This window comes from Ctenocephalides felis, unplaced genomic scaffold (genome assembly GCF_003426905.1).
Source record: "Ctenocephalides felis isolate EL2017-DRISC unplaced genomic scaffold, ASM342690v1 CF-g0.4_SCAFFOLD_03571, whole genome shotgun sequence".
Classification (NCBI taxonomy): Eukaryota; Metazoa; Arthropoda; class Insecta; order Siphonaptera; family Pulicidae; genus Ctenocephalides; species Ctenocephalides felis.
In genome coordinates, this window is record NW_020539725.1 from 20612434 (window position 1) to 20632473 (window position 20040).

At 27.8% G+C, this 20040-nt stretch overlaps 7 protein-coding genes across 7 annotated transcripts; 3 read left to right on the plus strand and 4 right to left on the minus strand.

Annotated features, from left to right (window-relative positions):
• The first annotated feature begins 872 nt into the window (after positions 1 to 872).
• LOC113385763 lies at positions 873 to 1714 on the plus strand. The gene is made up of 4 exons (XM_026623601.1): positions 873 to 881; positions 1243 to 1347; positions 1430 to 1600; positions 1655 to 1714. Exons 1-4 carry the CDS (start codon positions 873 to 875, stop codon positions 1712 to 1714), a joined length of 345 nt encoding a protein of 114 aa, XP_026479386.1.
• A 4270-nt stretch (positions 1715 to 5984) lies between these two features.
• Positions 5985 to 7060, minus strand: LOC113385187 (AP-3 complex subunit sigma-2-like). The gene has a single exon (XM_026623006.1). It carries the CDS (start codon positions 6909 to 6911, stop codon positions 6336 to 6338), a length of 576 nt encoding a protein of 191 aa, XP_026478791.1. The 5' UTR covers positions 6912 to 7060; the 3' UTR covers positions 5985 to 6335.
• Positions 7061 to 7519: 459 nt separating this feature from the next.
• LOC113385055 (peptide methionine sulfoxide reductase-like) lies at positions 7520 to 8859 on the plus strand. Its single transcript, XM_026622858.1, has 2 exons — positions 7520 to 7910; positions 8002 to 8859. Exon 2 carries the CDS (start codon positions 8006 to 8008, stop codon positions 8729 to 8731), a length of 726 nt encoding a protein of 241 aa, XP_026478643.1. The 5' UTR covers positions 7520 to 7910; positions 8002 to 8005; the 3' UTR covers positions 8732 to 8859.
• Positions 8860 to 10147: 1288 nt separating this feature from the next.
• On the minus strand, positions 10148 to 12881 carry LOC113384594 (engulfment and cell motility protein 1). Its single transcript, XM_026622336.1, has one exon. The coding sequence runs from the start codon at positions 12696 to 12698 to the stop codon at positions 10452 to 10454; it is 2247 nt and encodes a 748-aa protein (XP_026478121.1). The 5' UTR covers positions 12699 to 12881; the 3' UTR covers positions 10148 to 10451.
• Positions 12882 to 13738: 857 nt separating this feature from the next.
• LOC113385764 (m7GpppX diphosphatase) lies at positions 13739 to 15822 on the minus strand. Its single transcript, XM_026623602.1, has 6 exons — positions 15227 to 15822; positions 14915 to 15060; positions 14631 to 14855; positions 14044 to 14161; positions 13845 to 13982; positions 13739 to 13773 (listed from the first exon to the last, which is right to left on the minus strand). Exons 1-6 carry the CDS (start codon positions 15633 to 15635, stop codon positions 13739 to 13741), a joined length of 1071 nt encoding a protein of 356 aa, XP_026479387.1. The 5' UTR covers positions 15636 to 15822.
• Positions 15823 to 16125: 303 nt separating this feature from the next.
• LOC113385765 lies at positions 16126 to 17381 on the plus strand. Its single transcript, XM_026623603.1, has 2 exons — positions 16126 to 17044; positions 17093 to 17381. Exons 1-2 carry the CDS (start codon positions 16173 to 16175, stop codon positions 17379 to 17381), a joined length of 1161 nt encoding a protein of 386 aa, XP_026479388.1. The 5' UTR covers positions 16126 to 16172.
• Positions 17382 to 17505: 124 nt separating this feature from the next.
• Positions 17506 to 19726, minus strand: LOC113385766 (Down syndrome critical region protein 3 homolog). Its single transcript, XM_026623604.1, has 7 exons — positions 19541 to 19726; positions 19204 to 19347; positions 18911 to 19147; positions 18267 to 18428; positions 17967 to 18063; positions 17669 to 17794; positions 17506 to 17591 (listed from the first exon to the last, which is right to left on the minus strand). The coding sequence occupies exons 1-7, from the start codon at positions 19595 to 19597 to the stop codon at positions 17506 to 17508; spliced, it is 909 nt and encodes a 302-aa protein (XP_026479389.1). The 5' UTR covers positions 19598 to 19726.
• Between the last annotated feature and the right edge of the window lie 314 nt (positions 19727 to 20040).

Genomic DNA, 20040 nt, shown 5'->3' on the forward strand with positions numbered 1-20040 from the left:
TAATTGAATTATTTAAAAAAGTGTTATTTTTGGAAAGCTCTGCAGACCGCACGGTTTGCATTACGAGATTAAATTGAGTTAAGATATTTAGTGAGAGCATATACTATGATATGACATACTAAAATTTGAAACTTTTAGAACAAAACCCAGAAAAAAATCAATATTTTTACAAAAAGTCGTCAACAAAACAATTGTATTATTATAAGTCAATGTCGGTTTTAAAGAGCTCTACAGGACGCACCGTTTGTACTACAATGTTATAATTTCAGTATGTTACTTCAAATGCATATACTATTATGACATATACTGAAATTGATAAGTTTTCTTGCCAAAATTATCCACCAGAGCCCATACTATTACCGAGTCACCAAACGAATTTTAAAACATTTGTGTTAGTGAGAAAACAAAGAATTTAATTTGATGTTTGAGTAATTTTTAAAATTATATAGAATGTAGCTACAGTGCTAAAATTTGAGTATGTGGTTCGTCAATGCATATACTATGACCACAGATACTAAAATTGATAACTTTTAGAACAAAAATTCAAGAAAAAAGTAATTTTCTATGAAAAGTCCGAATAAAACATCAGTACATATATGAAAAACAATTGAAGTTAAAAGGTTATTTTTAGAGAGCTCTCCAGGACGTACTATTGATACTAGAATGCTCAAATTTGAGTATGTTACTCTTCAATGTATATACTATGACAAAAAATACTAAAATTGATAAATTCTAGAAAACAAAAATGCGAGAAAACCAACAAATTTTTCTTAACATACAAATAAAAAATATAAATCTCAAACCAAAACATATAGACCGATTCTGCCTTAACATGGCTACGCTCTGTTACCACACTTGCAGGTTAGCATAACATGCCTCGCGTAAGTGTATGTTAAAGATTTGTTATTCTCGGCGCACCAATTTTATGAGAATGAATCGTGTTATGCGTAACATGAGCGAACAAAGATTTGGTTTTTGATGTTGGCTCTCTGTGTTTGTACTCTCGAAATCGGCAATAATCTATCTCTACGGTGCTGACGCGAACGGTTTTTTCAATTTTGGATATACTTGTACTGGACTTCCAGTCAAAAAGCGTTCACGATTTTTTTAGATAAATATATTTTACATACAAAATGGCCAGTGATACGCAAATGAAAGAGCCAAAAAAACTAATCCGGCGCAGTACAAAATATATGTTGATTTTTTAATCAGCAACCCACAATTCGTTGCTAATAAATTAAGCCCCTCGTTCGACAAGGATTATTTCAGTGCAAAGTGGGAGGAATTGACCAATTGTTAAACTCATGTGGTCATGGGCCTAATAGGCCTACTGAATCCTGGATGAAGGTAAAAGTTTTTGTGCTAGTATGTTTATTTTTGAAAATGATATTCATATGTTATTAAATTGATATAGATATTTGCGGGTTAGGAAAACCAGACAAAAGCCAAAGCAAGGAAACAAAAAGCTCATACTTTAGCAACAGGAGGTGGGCCTGCATTAACCAATTGCTTGACAGAGGTCGAACAAAAGGCCTTAGGTGTTTGGGGTCTAGGGTCAATTGATGGCCATCCAGATCTGGAAATGGATATTGGACTAAATGTAATTTCATTATATATAGTTATAATACATATACACATATTAATTCTTTAATAGTATCCTATCGAAAAATCTGTCAGCAACGAGGCTGAACTTGATTCTGTTAATGTTGACTGAGGTAGAAGATATATGCCACCTCCAGAATTTTTAGATGATGCCCCTAGACCACCAAGCAGAGACGAAGAACTTCTGGCAATAGTAAGTATAATTTTCTTCTATTTTAATATTAATATTACTTACTATGTTATACATTTTTTTTTTTATATTTTATTATTGAAGATGAATTAAATCACCTCGTAAACTCAATGGAATACGTATTGAAAAGACAAACAGAGTCTCTTACTAACATGATGGAGAAACAGGACAGAGGCGCTGCAATGCATAGCTGATCAATGAAATTCTCAATAATACAATAAAAATAAATTTAACAGCCAATAAATTTTGTTTTTTATTCCTTATATATATATATATATATATATATATATATATATAGATATATATATATATATATAGAATTTATGATATGAGTGGAACGAATATTAATTGTTTAATATGAACAAAACAGCACTCAGATTTGTTTAACACAACTTTATTTTATGATTACAGACGTTTCGAGACCATGGTGTGTCTCATCTTCAGTGTAATTTCAAAAACAGTTACTTATATACTACACATTCTTTAATAATTTATTTAAATTTCATTTAATTTTGGTATACAAAAAAACACCAACTATTCCTTGCAATGCTTGACACCGTACTAAAGAAAATATAACACTTACAGAAATATTCTAAAAATTTGAAGTACTTATATAGATGGAGACAGAGAGGGTATCATTATAATGTAAACAGAGTTCCTCCTGATTGTTCCTTTATGAGTCTTGACGTCATTAATTATTAATAATCTTCCGCATGATCTAATTATACAGCCATAAAGAAAAGATGGATACAAATAGTTGAATCACTGTTACCAATGGAAATTTTTATTTCAGGAATAGAATTACTTTTAAAAAAGCATCATATTTCACTTTTAATAAAAAATATATACGATGAGAGAGGTTGTCAAGGGCAGCCCATTAAGTCCTGTTTGGCGGATTTAGTATTACAAGATTTGGAAAAATCTGTCTTAAATTCTTTACCTTCCAAACCTATGGTCATTCAGATATGTCGATGACACATTAATATTACTTATAAAAAGATATAGATAATGTTTCAACAAATTCAATGGTACAATTCTTTTTACAATTCACTCAGGAACTTGAAAATGATTCGACGATACATTTTCTTGACGTAAAACTCATTAATAGAGGCGGTGTATGTTATACAGACTGGTACAGAAAAGATAGTTGGTCGGGAGATACATTAATTTTAATTCGCATGTTCCTCTCAATATAAAAATTTCTACCATTCTAAATCTTGTAGATCACGCTATTTTATATCTGATCCCCTGTTTTATGATACAAACATAAAATTAGTTAAAACGATCCTACTTGGCAATAATTTTCCATATAAGTTAATTTGTCCAATATTAAAAATAGAGTCGCAAAATTACTTGAACCTTTTGATAAGAAACCGGAAGAGGCCTGGCAAAAACAAGTGTTCCTGAAAAAAAACTTTTTTCATTAATTTCCATATCTTGACAATAATTTTAACCAATTATCAAAAAGACTTTTCAAAAAAACACAATATTCGTATTACTTTTTCTCCATTAAAACAATTAAAATTTTTATATTCCAAAATTAAAGATGAAACTCCATTAACAAAAAGAAGATATAGTTTATAAAGTAAATTGTTTGGATTGCAATTGCTCTTATTGGCCAGACCTGCCAGAACTTAGAAAAGAGACTCAGGCAACAGAATTACAATGTGAAAAATAGATAACAAAAAATTTAAAGTACACTTGTGGATCATGCTAATATCAACAACCATAAGTTTGATTTGACAATCCCCAATTTTATTCCATGAGAAAGGACTTATTTAAACGGAGCATAGCAGAATCAATGTTAATAGTTCGGGACTAACAATAGCATAAATCTAAGAACCGACTCAAATATTACTTAAAATAACATTGCGATTACTATTACTTTTATATTATTTTATTTATATTATTGAAAAAAAAGATTTAATTATGAAAAAGCGATAATCGCCTACATATATGATAAGAAACATTTACATCTAAATATATTTTTCATACATTTTTTCATAAATAATAAATCAATATCTGCCTCTCTGTAAGCTTCTTGTTCAATGTAAAATAAAAATATTTAACATTGTAAACGTATCAGGTATCATCAAGTAAATTATAGTTTTCTAAGTATTGTTCATTATTGTTATTAATTAAATAAAATTATACAATTAACCTCTTCCAAGTCCATGTAAGGACCCGCACCTTCTGGAAACATTTCATCAGCAACAATTGTTGGTTTCATTGTATTAACTCACAGATTAAGATTTTTCTAAATAACTTTTTTAATTTTATATTAATGGTCGATTTATTACCAAAGCTGTCTATGATTCAGTACAAAATGCAAATAAAATATGAAATTTCTAACCTTAACCATTTCTTGCTACAATTAAGTCACAAAGTTTGACATTTGTATGCGAAAAATTCATTGCCAACAATACTTATGAATTGTGTTAAACTTCATTCATGTTTTTGATAGGAAGATTAAATTCTAATTTTGTCTAGGGTAGATACCTAGACAATATAATATGGGCTGATAGGCGCCTGGTTAATGAACATGGACTCATAGATAAAAGGATGGACTTAGTGATGGAACAGAATTACTTACTACAGGGGCTCTTCAGAAGAATAATATGATGAAGGTAAAGGCATGCATGATCTTTTTGAACATATATCAACATTGGAGATAATGTGCTCCTGGTTAGATTCTACATTGAACTCTGATACTCATCTAAATATTGTGATTCAAATGAATGATGAAGTGGCACTTCATTCTAGATTTGTGTAGCTAATGGGTTGAAGAGATCATCAGTATCTGCAATATGCAATATTTAAAGGATCATCTTTGTTTGTGATTGAATCATAACTTTCCTTTTCTGAACTGCCTGATAAAGTACCAACTGAAGATAATCTTTGTGAGTTTTGCAGATAAGTTGCATCCACACTCAAAATAGCTCTAGATATCAATAGATGGTTCATTAATAGATCTGTTTTAGGGTTTGACTCGTTGCAATCCATTATATTTTTGGGTTTGATTATTTTTAAAATGTTATGTAAAGCTGTTGGAGTTTTGTTGCCTGAGTATTGAATATGTATGCCAAGTTTTTGCAAATATTTCTGATAAAAATGGTGATACTAAAATGTGGTGAACTTGTTTCTCTTTATAATGCCTGGAAATGAAAAAAATGATTATAAATGTAGTTATAATAATGCAAAATGATTTATATTCGAATACCTGAAACATGTTTTATTATCTTGGCAAGGTTTTGATTTAACAACTTTTAAATCTACATTAAGTGCCTTTGTAAACTTTGTATCTTTCTTCAATAGCTTCAAAAGTAATAATCTAATACTCCCGATGTGTACAGTGTGACCCTTTATAGCAATTCTAAGTAACAAATCTTCCATTTCTATAACCTCTAATGCTATAACAACTGTTATAGAACTAAGATAATAAAAATATAATTGTTATCTGAAAAAAACTGTAATTGTTTTAGATCTTAACACTTTCGGATACTTAACATTGTAAAACGAATTACTTAACATTGTAAAACGTATCAAGTAAGATTAGTTTTCTATGTATTATTTATTATTGTTATTACTCTTATTTAAATAAAATTATAGAATTAACCTCGCCTTCTGGAAACATTTCTTCAGCAACAATTGTTGGTAATAGTTTATTTAATATGCAATATGTGATTTAGTTTTTAAACATTGTCAAAATGTAAAATTAATCTTTGTATGTAATAAGTATTACTTTCATAAAAATGTTCTATATTATTAATAGCTATAATCTTTATTTTATAAAAATGTGATTCATTAATTTAATGTTAGGTAAAATTTTAATTAATAAATAAATACTCCTTGAAAGACATTTACAAATTTTTTTTTATTGGAATCTGAGTGCACAAAGCAGCCTATACAATATATAAAAGAGTGCATATGAGTGTATACAAAGAATACAACATCCTTAAACACCATAATGCACTATAAAGCAAAAAAGTTAGAGAGCATAAATAAATACAACAGAATAAATGCAGAAACATTACTATTTATTTTATACATTAGCAACAGTATGAAAATAATAAAGAAATTACAAATCAATCAAATTGATATATAAATGATTTATATATGAATAGCAAAACATCAGACTGAATATATATATATATATATATATATATATATATATATATATATATAACCCCAATACATTTTTAAAACCTTTTCAAATTATGAAATTCTTCACAAAGAGCTCATTTTCAATATTAGATTATTTTATAGGTATTTTACCTATCACTGCACTACCACCCTGCTTAAAATACGCAAATACAGTTTTTATCATCGTAAAGGTGTAGTATCAGTAAATACATACAGATTGAAAAAGTCCACTTACTTTGCCAATATGAAATGGAAAAGTCGATGAATTTTACATATACTGTTTACTTGTAATATCACGTTCATGCGAACTTTTCAAACTTGTTGAAATATGTTCTTTTGAATCAGATTGCACTTTTGAAATATCTCCTTCTCCTGGAAAATTATTCTTCAGAGCAAGAGGTCAGAATTTCAAATCTTTTATGGCTTGTGGGAGGTCAGGTAATTTTATATCCTTAATTTGTTGAGGTATGTTCATGTTTTTAACAGCACTAACAGCCCTTCCCGGTGCTGCAGAAATACCTGCTTCCTGCTTTTGTAACTTATTCTGTTCTTCTATCCTCATTAAAATTTCAGACATATTAGTTTGCAAAACCATGCCTCCCATTACTAGTTCATTTAATATAAAATGTACTGAATCAGCATGAAAAATTAAATCCAATTCACAAACATTTTCAAAACATTTATCCAATGTTTCCACAAAAACTTGTATTAGATCTAAGATTCCTAACTCGCTTTCACAAGAATCTACACAGAAGACAAAATACAGTGTAGCATAATGCCTATATATCAATTTGTAATCTGAGCCACCAATTAAGCTTCCGCCTTCTAAAAAATTGCATACGTTATCATCTCTCTTAGAAACTAAATGGAATGTTTCTTTGATAATTTGTTGCTGCATATCTTCATTAAAGTATTGATAAAACTTGGATAGCCGAGGCTTTCCGTGATTATTGAAGACAAGAATAGCCTTTATCATAGTGATAATTTAATAATATATAAATTTATAAAAAAAAATTAATGTAAAATATATTAAACACCAAACGTAACTGCCAAAACAATCGAATAACAAGCATTAACTACCTACGTTTTATTTTATAACTAATAATAATTTTAAAATCTGTTAACAATTTTAACATCAAAATAAAAATCTTTAAGTCAAAGAAACGAATGCAAGCCATAGATATGCCATAGATTATAGATAACAGAGATACGCCGCTTTCTCAAACGTCCTAAAAGACAAGACCACATCTCTTCTTTTATCTATGGACAAGACATATTTGTTTATTTGTTTTTATGTTTTAAGACAAGACTCTTTGTTTATCTATGAGTATACTCTTCTTTTATCCATGGAGTATACTTTGCTTATGCTGACTTATGCTTATTTATCTATGAGAAGTATCTGACTTATGCTTATTTATCTATGAAAGTACCATGAGTCCTATGAGTCCTATGAGTCCCTAGACATGCCCTAGAGCCTAGACATATCATCAGAATATGATGTATTCATATTGGATTCATAATGGAGAATACTCACTGAAGATATCTGCCAAGCATAGATAAATAAACAGAATAATTAGAATTCAGTTCTGTAATGGCTCGACTCCATTGCACGAATCCGCACGGCGAATCTGTTCGCAATGTGCGCAGACTAAATTATTGCAAGCAAAAGCAAACCAAACCACACGCATGTCGAAAACAGGATTCGCCGTGCGCGTTCGTGCAGTGGAGCCATGTGGAGCGCACCATAACATAAGTTTTATTATATGAGAAATGACCCATATGAACATATACTCTCTTATCTATGATTATGACTCATATTCAAATGAAAGATTATGACCCTGAATATGATATGACAAACAACAAATAACAAGTCATTAACGCAGTTATTATTATATTGTCTAGGATTAATCGTTCAATACAAATACATTTTCAATGTTTATATGCTGTAATACTCAATAATATTAGAATTTTTTTTGTAAGTAATATTGAATTATGATAATTGTATATGTATTATATAAGCTAAAAAAAAACTCTAAATTAAATTGTTATATATTTTATACTTTCAGATAAATGTTAAAAGGTATAAATAAAATTATTTCAAGTTTTTCACATTCTGGAGGAAGTATAAGAATGAGTTCGAATAAATATCTTCACAATGTAGATGTTGCTACAGAAAAAGCAACATTTGGAATGGGTTGCTTTTGGTCATGTGACTCACTGTATGGGGCAACATTAGGTGTTATACGAACTAGAGTCGGTTATTCAGGTGGCAAAAACAAAGAAGTGTCATACCGAAACATTGGTGATCATACAGAAGTTATTGACATTGACTTTGATCCAACAGTTATAACTTACGCTCAACTATTAGATATATTTTGGAATCATCATGAATATGGCCTATTAACAAAAGTTAAACGACAATATATGTCTCTTATTTTATATCATAATGAACAGCAAAAAGAAATTGCTGAAAAATCATTCAAGAGTCAAGCAGTAAAACTAAATACTGATCTAATTACTGAAATAAAAAAATTTGAAGTTTTTCATCCAGCTGAAGATTATCATCAAAAATATCGCTTACAAGGACACAGTGAATTCATGTTATCTTTAGGATTAAAACCAGGGGAGTTACTCCAAACATCACACCTGGCAGCACGACTTAATGGATATTTGGTTGGTCAAGGTGGTGAAAAACAGTTTTTAGCTGAAGCTAGTAAATTAGGTCTAAATGATGAAGAACAGAAATATGTTTTGAAGTATTTAAAAAAATATGAAGGTGCAGGACTATTTTGTTAACTACTTTGTAAATGTTCATCGTTTTAAACTGTATTACTGATCAGACTTGCCAAAATTGCAATTAGTTGGAAATGAATACTCAGCATTATTTCTTTTCAACGGTAAAATAGCAATCAATATTTATATAGTAAATTTGCAGCATATAGTGTCATATCACTTTATCTTCAAGTTGAAATCATAAAACTAATTGTAGTACAAAATATTGTGTTAACAAATAGATTGACTTATTTCTGTTCTTATAATCTTTCGTTTTAGCTTATGGCAATTACTGATCATTGATACATCATAATAAATGTAAATGAAGTACATTGTTTATTACAAAATATTGTTATCTAAATTGAGGCTTTATGTAATAAGTTTAAAGATTTTTTTATATTATATTTAAAATATATTTTATCGAATCTTCTACTGTGTGTTTTAAAGAAAATGCATTTTAATGACATGACATGATTTTTGTGTAGTGTAAATTATTGAAATTACAAATAAAAAATCATATTTTTTATTCTGTATTTTCATATTGAATCCTTTCAATAATGCATGTATATAATATAAGAATGAACAAATATACAACTTACCAACTTACTTTTTAATCTTGTGTTGCTCTACAATAAGCTTTCAGTGATGGGCACTACAATACAATATTCACTTGTTTTGAGCCATTGTAATTCTCCTCCTCCCCATCTTTGGAAATGGTTTTTTTTTTTTTTTTTTTAGAAAAAACTGAAAATTTTATATTTTTAAAAGCTTGTAAAATGGTATTTTTGCAAAAAAAAATCAGATTTTTAATGGTTTAATTGTATAAACAAGTATTTTAGACTATTTCGATTATTCAGTTGCAAAATCATATAAAATTAGAAAGTTCTGTTTATTACTATTTTAAATTATATGATAAAAGTGAACCTACGATATCTTCTTCAGTATTATCTATTATATAGTTAAACAATAAGTAAAAGTAGATAACTTTTTATTATTATTAATTTTTTTTTTATTATATATATATATATATATATATATATATATATATATATATATATAAATGTGTGTAGAAATTTTATATTGTTTTACCAGATTGATAATGTTTCAATTCTTTACTCCATGAACATTGATTTCACAAGAAACATAGTTGGATAATGAAGAATTTAAAAAACTCATATTTACAAAATAATATAGTTTTATTTTTTTGAACAGCAACCAGCATTTACGAGAACTCTAATCTGTGGTGCTGAATTGACTTAATACTAGTCGGCAGATGGCAACCCTAATAGTTTTTCTCATCTTTTTATGATGATTTATTGTATATATATATATATATATATATATATATATATATATGTATAATATGTTATATAAAATATAATAAATCTAAAGTCTAACTATAATTAAATGTGATTTCAATGTTACTAAACAACTTTGAAATAAATTCTTTGGCAGCTTGCAATTATGTTAATGATTAAAGTTTAATATATATAAAATTCTTAAAAGTAATGTAACTAGGACCCATTAATTACTTCCACTAAATGTTAAAGTTACATTTTAAGACTTTTTTAATTTATATTTAGTTAATGAAAATAGGAGTCTCATATTTCTCATATTAAATTATTATTGAGCTTTGCGATAATCTCATGTCTAATATATTTTCATATTCAAAAATATTATTTCAATCAATATAATGGCTAAATTGATAATTAATATTAAAAAAGTACATTGAATCAAAACTTGGTTATGCTTCAAAGCAAAAGTCATAATTTTCTGGTGGAGGTGGTATACTTGGAGGGTTCTGTGGTATTTCAAGTCCTTCTACATCTAAAAGACGTAATTTAATATCCATTGATAAAAGTTTCTCTAAATCTGATGATTTACTAGCACTAGTCATTTCATTGCCTAGAAGAGCATTGACACCATCCAACCAATAATCGAAGGTCAATTCATCAGGAGCAACAAAATCTAGTGAATGTATATCAATTGAATCTAATATTAGTGAAAATGCCAATTGATGTGTAGTTTTCCGACCTTTTACATCTTTCATATGAGGGCAATCTTTACCAGTTACTAAAGATTTGATATCAACAACAGAAACTTTACTTGTTAATTCTTCCAGATTTGGAATATATTTTTCATCACAATCAGCATAATGGAAAGCTTTTCGATTTGGTGCCAGACAGACAAACCAAAATTTATCTTTAATCCTGTTACCCCGATTAGAATATTTTGTAAATCTGGTTCCATCTATTAAATAATTCAGACGCTGTTGCTGAATTAGTTCTAAAATGTCTGGAGTAATTTGTTCTTTCAGCTCAATAATAGGCTTTGCTTTCGATTCCCACTCCTCACGAGAAGCCCGTTCTTGTTGCCGAATATTAGTTATTTCTGCGTATGTTACTTGCTGTATCTTCTGTTTAAATTTATCTAAATTAATAGGCTTCGTTTTCAATACATGTGTTATTTGTTCACGCACCACTCCCATCACTTTAACAAAATCTTCAATTGAAGCTCGCATGTCTTTCCATGTTTTATTTAAAATAACAATACATATACAGAATAATTCTTCAAATGGTCTGTCATGTGTAAAAAACATAGGATGATAGGCTTGACCTTGTTCACTTGGCTGTTCTCCTATCCCTAAGATTTCACATAGCAATTTAGTCAACTCCACACTAGTACGACCAAATGGACATTCATGTTCATCTGCTCTGCAGCTATTTTCTAATACTACTTTAGTGTAAGCTTCTGTATGATTCTTAGCAAAATACAGCATACAATCCAAGGCAAGCATTCCTGGTGGAGTCTCATTGAAATCTAATGCAGGATTAACATCATATCGAAATCCTAGTTTTTTAAAATCTTTAATGACATGATCAAGTTGTTTTCTATTAGCAGCATCTGAAATATTTAATGAGCCTTCATTTTCAAAAGCTATTCTGCGAAGTTCTTTGATTTTATCCATGGCATCCACATCATTCGGATCCATTTTCAACATCTTGCGCTGCTCTAAAAGTCCTAAGGATAATGTTTGTAAAACATATAATTGATGAGCCATTTCAGTTCCTACATGATTATGATCATGTAGAATATTCGTAAGTATGACATTCCTGACTTGCTTAGAACATAATGTCGCAGATATTGCATTCCGTTTACTTAAATCAGATTTTATAAATAGTGCATTTATTAATGCAATCGCATTTAATTGTATCATAGGATGAGATGAATGTTGTAGATGCATGACAAGATTTGGAAATGGTATTTCTTGTTCAACTTGTGCATATTTATTTGTACTATTTTGTACAATATTTTCAAGAATTGATAAACTACAGCATATTATCTGAGGATCTAATGATTCTGATTGATTGATAACATAACTGGCAACCTTATTTATAAAACGACTCTCTAAAATATCCCAAGAAACTATACCGTGATCCATTAAATCAACAAATGATTGTAAACAATGAGCAAGAATCACAGGTTTGCATTTTTCTGATTCAATTTTATTTATAAGCAGTGACAGACCTTTTTTACTTATAAATTCTAATGCAAATGTTACATCTTTTCTTAATGTTGCTAATTTTTGCAATGCTTGCAAACGCTCATCTGATGAGCCTAAATTTAACTTTTGCAAGAGGTCTTGTGCCGTTTTTGATGGAGAATGCTCCAATTTTAGAATAAATCCATTTTTTATCTCATTTCTATTCTTTTCAGTAACATACCTTTGATTTATGATTTCACTGCTTTGTCCATCGGGTCTATTTTTATCTGTTATACATTTCTGGTCATTTGTTTCATAAAACTGTAATGCATATAAATTTGGATCTGATATATTCCAGTTATTGCACAACTCTAAAATTGTGGCAGCCAGCGGTTGTTGCTGATTAAATTGAATTAGTTGTGCTTCAGCACCAGACTTTTTTACCGCTATTTTAACAATGTGAGAATCTTTCATTGTAGCCAATGATTTCGTATTTTTACTAGACATATTTGTATTAAATTAATTATTCTTGACTTACACTGGGAGTTACACTTTAATTATCTGGGCGTTGGTTCAGTAAAAAAAAAACATAAAACTATTATTATCAAAATATATGCATTTGAAAAATATTAAAATAATAAACTGATACCTAAATTTACATTGCATATGTTCATTTCTATGTGCAAAAATTCTTAATGAGTTGAATAAAGTAAAATATTAGTGGAAAACATTTGACAATCAAAATTTAAATAGAATGAAGTACCTTTAACTAATGAAAAATGTTAAACGAATACCAACCTTAAAAAAACTTTGTATTCTTTTCAAACTTTAAAATCTTTGTATAGTATTTTTATAACTTATAAGCATCTTAGAACTTATTTATAACTTTTTTCATAGATAAATACATAAATAAGTATAGTATGGATAATTAAGTAAATCTTATAAACTTTACGTTTCAAAAGTGATTTATGCAGCTTAATCCATATATAAATTCAAAATCACATTCAACATGAACTCAAAATTATACTTATTATATTATTATCCATTTGACGATTTTTGTGCGGCTCCATATGAAAAAAATCGCACATTTTAAATTTAATAATTGATAAAACAAACAATATTTGTAAATCCTAATATAGTTGAACGAGCACTAAGTCAGCTTCAACCGAAAGTAATGGTCATCAATCAAATTAATAATGATTACAGATAATGAAAAATAATTGTCAACGCAACAAAATAAGCATAAGTGCTAATACTAGTTATAATTTACATACATGGTAGGTAGAAATTTTGTGTATATTTTAGTCTTTTATTTAAAAAAAAATCAATTTTTAAAATTAATTCAAATGCATATCTAATTATTTCAAAGAAATTAACCATACAGGTAATTGAAGGTAGAATATATAAAATAATATGACAAATTAATCAGAAAAATTGTTCATAAAACTTAATTTTAATTAAATTAAATATATATAAAATAATTTTAGTGAAAACACCATATTTTCACATGCAGATCAATTTCAAATACAAAATATGTGAAATTCAAATTAGTTCAAATTTTTACTATCCACCGTTAAAATTCCTGAAAAAAAATTATGTATTAAAATTATGATAACAAGTTGGGTTTATATATTCAAAGATGTATGAAATTACCTCTTTCATTTAACATCTTAAAAAGTGTTTCTCGTTCCAATGCTATAAAAGGTAATGTGGCTTTTTCATAATAATTGCTCATTAATTCTATATTATTAATTACAGTATCCAATAAATGTGCTCTTTCACAGGACGTGCCTAAAAATATATTCAATTCATGCAGTAGAATATAAAGTAATAAAGTGAAGTAAATTAATACCTGGTGCCTCAAATTTTATGTACACAAAATGTATGTGAAGATGATAAAAAGAAGGCTGATAATGGAAAAATATCCGCAATTGTTCTTTAGAGTAACCATATTTGCTTTTGATTGCTTCCTAAAAAGAAAAAGGAAATAGTTATAATACCAAATATATTTTGTTAGTGCAGGAAAAACAAATATGTATCATAAATTATTTATTATTGCAAATGAAATTTAAATATATATATATATATATATATATATATATATATTTAATTGTATTAGGTAATCTGTTATTTTATTCATTGAAATATAATCTAGATTTGATTAAGATATCTTTTACTATTTATTGATAGCATTTTTTAAAAATAAAAAATAGTTATATTTAAATAAGTTAGTAATTTACATCAAATAATTAATTATTCTTATATTATTTAATTCTGAAACTAATAATTGAGAATTATACTTAATTTATTATGAATTATATTATAATTTCATTGAATTTCTATATCAAATAAAAAGCCAAGGTAGCCAGTACCTAAATAAAATAAGCTCTCTAAATTATCGGTTATAAAACACACATTAAAAATATATAATATATTTACCGTTACTTTATCTCGAACATTTTTCAACATGGGTAAATGCGTTTCATTTAAATCCCTAATAGATTTTAAATTCTTCTGTCTAACAATTGCCAAGTAATATAAAGAAGAAACATCTTTTCCGTCCCATTTCAAATCTGGAATAGCTACAAAACCAAGTTCAGGGCAATCATCTTTAATTAAAATTCGTTCTTTTTCTTTGCCATGATCTAAGATATTATATACCCACTGCAAGAGGTTTATACTTATTACTATACATTGAAATTAAGATTGACTGATTATATTACCTGTAAACTTAATTGTTCTTTTAATATATGTGGCAATACAACATCATTGTAAATTTCCGGAGTTTCTTTAACAACATATATTTCTTGATCTTCAAATTTTTTAATATGCTGCTCTGTTGCTGGATATATTATTACAGCTTTTAGCCCTATAATAGATAACAAAATATTTTTATTACAATGAAACAGCTATACTTTATTACTATGTATTGATTTGTATGTGCATATATAAGATAAGTATATAGCAGATATACTTGTTGAGAATTCTATTGGATTCTTTCATATTATATAGTTATTGTAATAATAAAATCTTACCATTAATATCTGTTTTAGGAAAACACTCGTAATTTCCATAAATGTCATTAATGAATGACTTGGTTAGGGAACAATTGTTTGTCAGATATCCATTATTTTGGTCTTCCAAACTTTCTTCTGAAAATGGTTTCTTTTCCAAAATAACAATAGCAGGATTTTCATTGTTATTAAATGTGCCCTGCAGAAAACAAACTTTAGACCTGGTGTTATTACTTAATATTCTCGTTAATTTGAAATTTGAGAAGTCTTTTATGTGATCTTGATTAATTTCTTCGTTCGGTTTCATTTTCTTACTACCGGACGCTGAACCATTGGTTGATGGGGTAGATGACATTCCAGCTATTGAATTGTTAAGAGAATTCCTAGAAATCTTATTGAAATTTGTTATAAGTATACGAAAAATATTCATATTCTCTCAGTTCAGCATTTTTTATGCTTTTTTGTCGATGAAAGAGTACAAGTACAATATGTGTCTATATCCCAGGCAACAGCAGCCACCTAAGGTAATATAATTATGGTATTATTATTATTAATATAATTATAGTATTATGTATTGTCGAGGCTCATTCTAGCTTTTACTTGAGCAGCTCCAGGAAAACGGTATCGGAGCCATAGATAAATAAGTCGGAGGGATACATCACATCACAACACGTGACTCATGCAGTGACTTACCTTGACACGCCTGACACCACCTGACACAATAATACACCATCATTTTTTTATCTATGGACACACCAAAGCTAATTCCTAGATAAAAGAAGGGTATGTATGGAGTTTTGTTTGGTTTTGTTATCGATATCTAAAAAAAACATTATTTATGCCCTCGACTATTTTGACAGCTCATATAATCCAGGATATGTTTTATAAACGTTTCGATGTGAAGCAAGTATTAAATTTTGAAAACTGTTGGAATCGAATATAAAATAAATATAAATCCGGATAAATTATGGACTTTATAGAAGCAATAATCGAGTATCGACCAAGGCTGCAATCTTGTCACGTGTTTTTAAAATTTAATAGCATTATTAATAAGAATGATATCAATATAATTGTACTTAATAACAGCATAGAAATCAATTATATTGGAAATCATAAGAATATGGCTTCTAAAATTGAAGATATTATTAATTTAGACCTAAATAAGTCTGATGCCCAATTCCATATTAGTCTTGACACATCTGATCATTTTACTTTGAATAAATTATCACTTTCGGGTTTGATATATTCTGGTAATGAGATAACATTTAGATTACAAACTGAACCTAAAGAACAAAATAAAGGATCTTTCAAAACTGAACTGATAACAGATTTATGGAAAAATTATCTCACAGAAAATGATGCATATAAAATAAATATATGCAAACAGACCCCATATGAAATTAGTTGTAGAAAATGCAACCATGCAATGTTTTCAACACAAGGTTTCTCTCGAATTTTAGAATTACCGAGAGAAAACATTGATATGAGTGACTGGTTCTGCCATAAGCATAACAATCAATCTAAAACATTTGCTATGGAGCCAGAGATAGATGCATTATTTTATAAAGATAATTGTATAGTAATTAATAACAAAATATTTACAAATCATCAAATTGAAAATAGTAATACAATTCTTTGCTCAAATTGTAAAACAAATATTGGCTCTAAAAAGATGAATACTATAGAGTTTTATAATTTTGCAATTGGAATCAAAACTGAGTCAAATAATATTTTTCACATATTTTCATATGATAATTGCCTTTACGAAATTGCTGTCCAAGATTTCATTCACTTAACTAAAAAGCGTATAAGTGACAATAGTATATTATTAATGCCCCAGTTATTTAACATTTTATATAAAACAAGTGATTCAAAAAATAAACAAAAATATATTTTACTCAAAATTGTTGATGTAAATGCACAGGTATTAAAAAGTGATAAAAAAGGAGTTTTGACTTTAAAAAATACCTTAAAATTAATGTACAAAATTGAAAGTGAATATGATGAAGTGCGAATTCAGTGGGAAAAAAATGAAAAGTCTGCAAATAATATTATAGAATGCATTCCTTATGAATTGTTTACATCAGCTAGTAAACATCTACAAATGATGTCAGAGTTTATACCAATTTCTTGTAAATTTCTTAATGGTTTTACATTGAGTTATTTAGATTTATAAGTGGACCATTTATATAAAAATATAATTATTTTTGCACAATGTCTTAAAATTATAATTAAAGTGGAAATATGATATCATTATATGTAACCTTTATTTGTGTTTTAATTTCAAATAACATGTTAATTTAATTGAATCTTTTCAGTTGTATGGGAAAATTTTCAGTAACTAAGTAATCATCATTGAAAATGATCACAAGGTTTATTTCAAATTCTGTAAGAAAATGTTTACATTTTTAATTTTTAATAAATATGCAATTTAATAACACTAATTAAACATATCCCACTTACCAACTTTAAAATTATTGGTGACCAGGGTAGGGCAAGTAAAGAGCCTTGGGAATATCATATATATAGGAATTGGTATGTTTGTACAAACATTTCCATCGCCAATTTGTATGTTTTGAATTTCAGTTGCTACAATAAGAAAATTTTAGTTATCAATTTAATCAATATGAAAAAACTTTAACCAGAGCATGAAAAGATGCTATTGATATCTTTTTTTTTAAATAAATTCATCAAACTATTAATTCATTATTTAAATAAATGTAAAGATGTATGTTTGTGTATAATACAAAAAAACAACTACCATCTCTAGCATATCCTTCAGCACATCCACATGTTTCCACTCTCACTAATTGTAGCTCTATTGATTTTATTGGCACTTCCGTACTTTCCACTACAACCTATCAAATACAGTAAATAAGCATATATTCAATTTATAAAAAAGACTAATTGTCCCAAGTGATGTATGGTAATATAAAGTGTTTTTTTTTAAGTAATACTGATTTTTTTAATTTTTTCAGTTTATATCAAATTTCAGTTCAATTAACAACCTTCTTTTAATCCTTACATCACTCTAAGGCTATTAAAATCTTTCATATATTACTTCTCCAGTAAATTGTGATGTTATACAACAAACTGTGGAATCTATTCTTCCTGATATCGAAAATCTTGGAATGTTAATTCTATTCCGCCCAGTTGAAGTCTTTAATAAACTATCCGGACTTATTTTGTACACTACTGGTACAGGAGGTTCTGGAGGACTTGGCTATAATAATGAAAAAATTCATTATTAAAAAAATTTCTGTTACTTATAGTTATTCATTCATTCTGCATGAAATATTTTACTTCAAATAAATTAAAAAAAAAATAATAATAATTTATCCAAAAAGTTAGACTACATTGCATTGTTGTAAATAAATAATTATTAATAAGAGATTTCTGTATGACAAATATATATATATATATATATATATAAATATAAATAATAATAATAATAATATTAATGGGTAGTACTGCCCTAGGGCAGGTCCGTGAGCTGAGTTAAACTCCAACTCCAACCAGGGAAGAAATAGTGTGAGAGATTTCCCATTCCCATTTCATACATATTTTTTATCTAAATTTCCAAATAAGTAAATATATATATATATATACATAATCATATATATCGCTAATATTTATTTAATTTCAAAGTTTATATTCACAGGCGAAAAAAGATCTATTTATACCAAAACTTTTGTATACAATTACCTTATATTGAATAATAAACTGCAGTACTTTCTGCAAATCCTTGGCCAAAATATTTCGCTTAAGATCACATTTAAGCAAATATGTGATATTTATAAATACCCCATGATATGTTTCAAATAATACTTTATTCCCTTTTCCAGAAGGTTTCAATAAAAACTCAAATGGAATTTCTGTCTTGCCTGCAGGTATTTTTCCAGGAGAAGCAAGTTCAATATGAGAGAAAATTAATTGAATAGGCTAAAAAAATCTCCGTAAACAAATGATTTCTATTAATCTGTATTATCAAAGCTTACTTTAACTGAATTGTAAAATGATTCTAGAATGCCAACATTTTTGGAACTAAGTTGCAAATTAACAAGGCCCTCCATGGAGAGTGTAATACCATCATGTTTGATATCAGAATTTGATTTAACTTCAACAATTCCCGCAACAACTTCCTGCAAGTATAAAGAATATATATTAAAATAATTCAATAAAATAAATGAATAATGATATTACAATAAAAAGATTACATTATTTATGAAGTATGTTATTTGAAAACTAAACTAATTAATAAGTATACACATAAAATAAACTGTTGATTAAAAATAAGGAGCGCTGTATCAGATCATATTAAAATAAATCGCATACCCCTTCAAAAAATATTTTGTTATTTTTTTTCAATTTTATATCCACCGATATTGACATTGTGCAATATTTGTATTATTTACATTTATAAACATAAACAATCTAAAGCCCTATATCGCGTTTGCGAAATATGTAAACAAAACGTCAAATATTCCATAACCTGCACCCCTGCACCTGCACAGTGCATGCTGTCATTCTGTCAAAATAAAGAGCAAATGAGAAAAATATGGTGCTATGTGGTGCGATCTATTTGTGCTTATTTATCTATGATCTATGGTGTACAATTTTGTTGATTAGCAAAGAAGCATAGATAAAAGAAATTCATAGATAAAAAAGTTTAGATTAGATTAGATATGTTTTAAACTTTTATAGCGACCTCTGCGTTCTTAACACTACAAAAGCATATACAAATGGTCAAATCTATTGAATATATACAATGATATCTATTGTATTTTTAATCTATGTCCAGACTCTAATTTGTTTGTCATCAGCGACGTGCATGT

Coding starts and splice junctions, on each gene's coding strand:
- LOC113385763 (XM_026623601.1), top strand. Junction 1,348..1,429: donor CTACTGAATCCTGGATGAAG/GTAAAAGTTTTT, acceptor TTTGCGGGTTAG/GAAAACCAGACAAAAGCCAA. Junction 1,601..1,654: donor AAATGGATATTGGACTAAAT/GTAATTTCATTA, acceptor ATTCTTTAATAG/TATCCTATCGAAAAATCTGT.
- LOC113385187 (XM_026623006.1), bottom strand. CDS start 6,911: ATGATAAAGGCTATTCTTGTCTTCAATAATCACGGAAAGCCTCGGCTA.
- LOC113385055 (XM_026622858.1), top strand. CDS start 8,006: ATGTTAAAAGGTATAAATAAAATTATTTCAAGTTTTTCACATTCTGGA.
- LOC113384594 (XM_026622336.1), bottom strand. CDS start 12,698: ATGTCTAGTAAAAATACGAAATCATTGGCTACAATGAAAGATTCTCAC.
- LOC113385764 (XM_026623602.1), bottom strand. CDS start 15,635: ATGAATATTTTTCGTATACTTATAACAAATTTCAATAAGATTTCTAGG. Junction 15,061..15,226: donor TCCTAAAACAGATATTAATG/GTAAGATTTTAT, acceptor TATCTATTATAG/GGCTAAAAGCTGTAATAATA. Junction 14,162..14,630: donor ATGTTCGAGATAAAGTAACG/GTAAATATATTA, acceptor TTTTCTTTTTAG/GAAGCAATCAAAAGCAAATA.
- LOC113385765 (XM_026623603.1), top strand. CDS start 16,173: ATGGACTTTATAGAAGCAATAATCGAGTATCGACCAAGGCTGCAATCT. Junction 17,045..17,092: donor AGTATATTATTAATGCCCCA/GTTATTTAACAT, acceptor AAATAAACAAAA/ATATATTTTACTCAAAATTG.
- LOC113385766 (XM_026623604.1), bottom strand. CDS start 19,597: ATGTCAATATCGGTGGATATAAAATTGAAAAAAAATAACAAAATATTT. Junction 19,148..19,203: donor CATTTTACAATTCAGTTAAA/GTAAGCTTTGAT, acceptor AGATTTTTTTAG/CCTATTCAATTAATTTTCTC. Junction 17,592..17,668: donor CACCAATAATTTTAAAGTTG/GTAAGTGGGATA, acceptor ATTTTCTTACAG/AATTTGAAATAAACCTTGTG.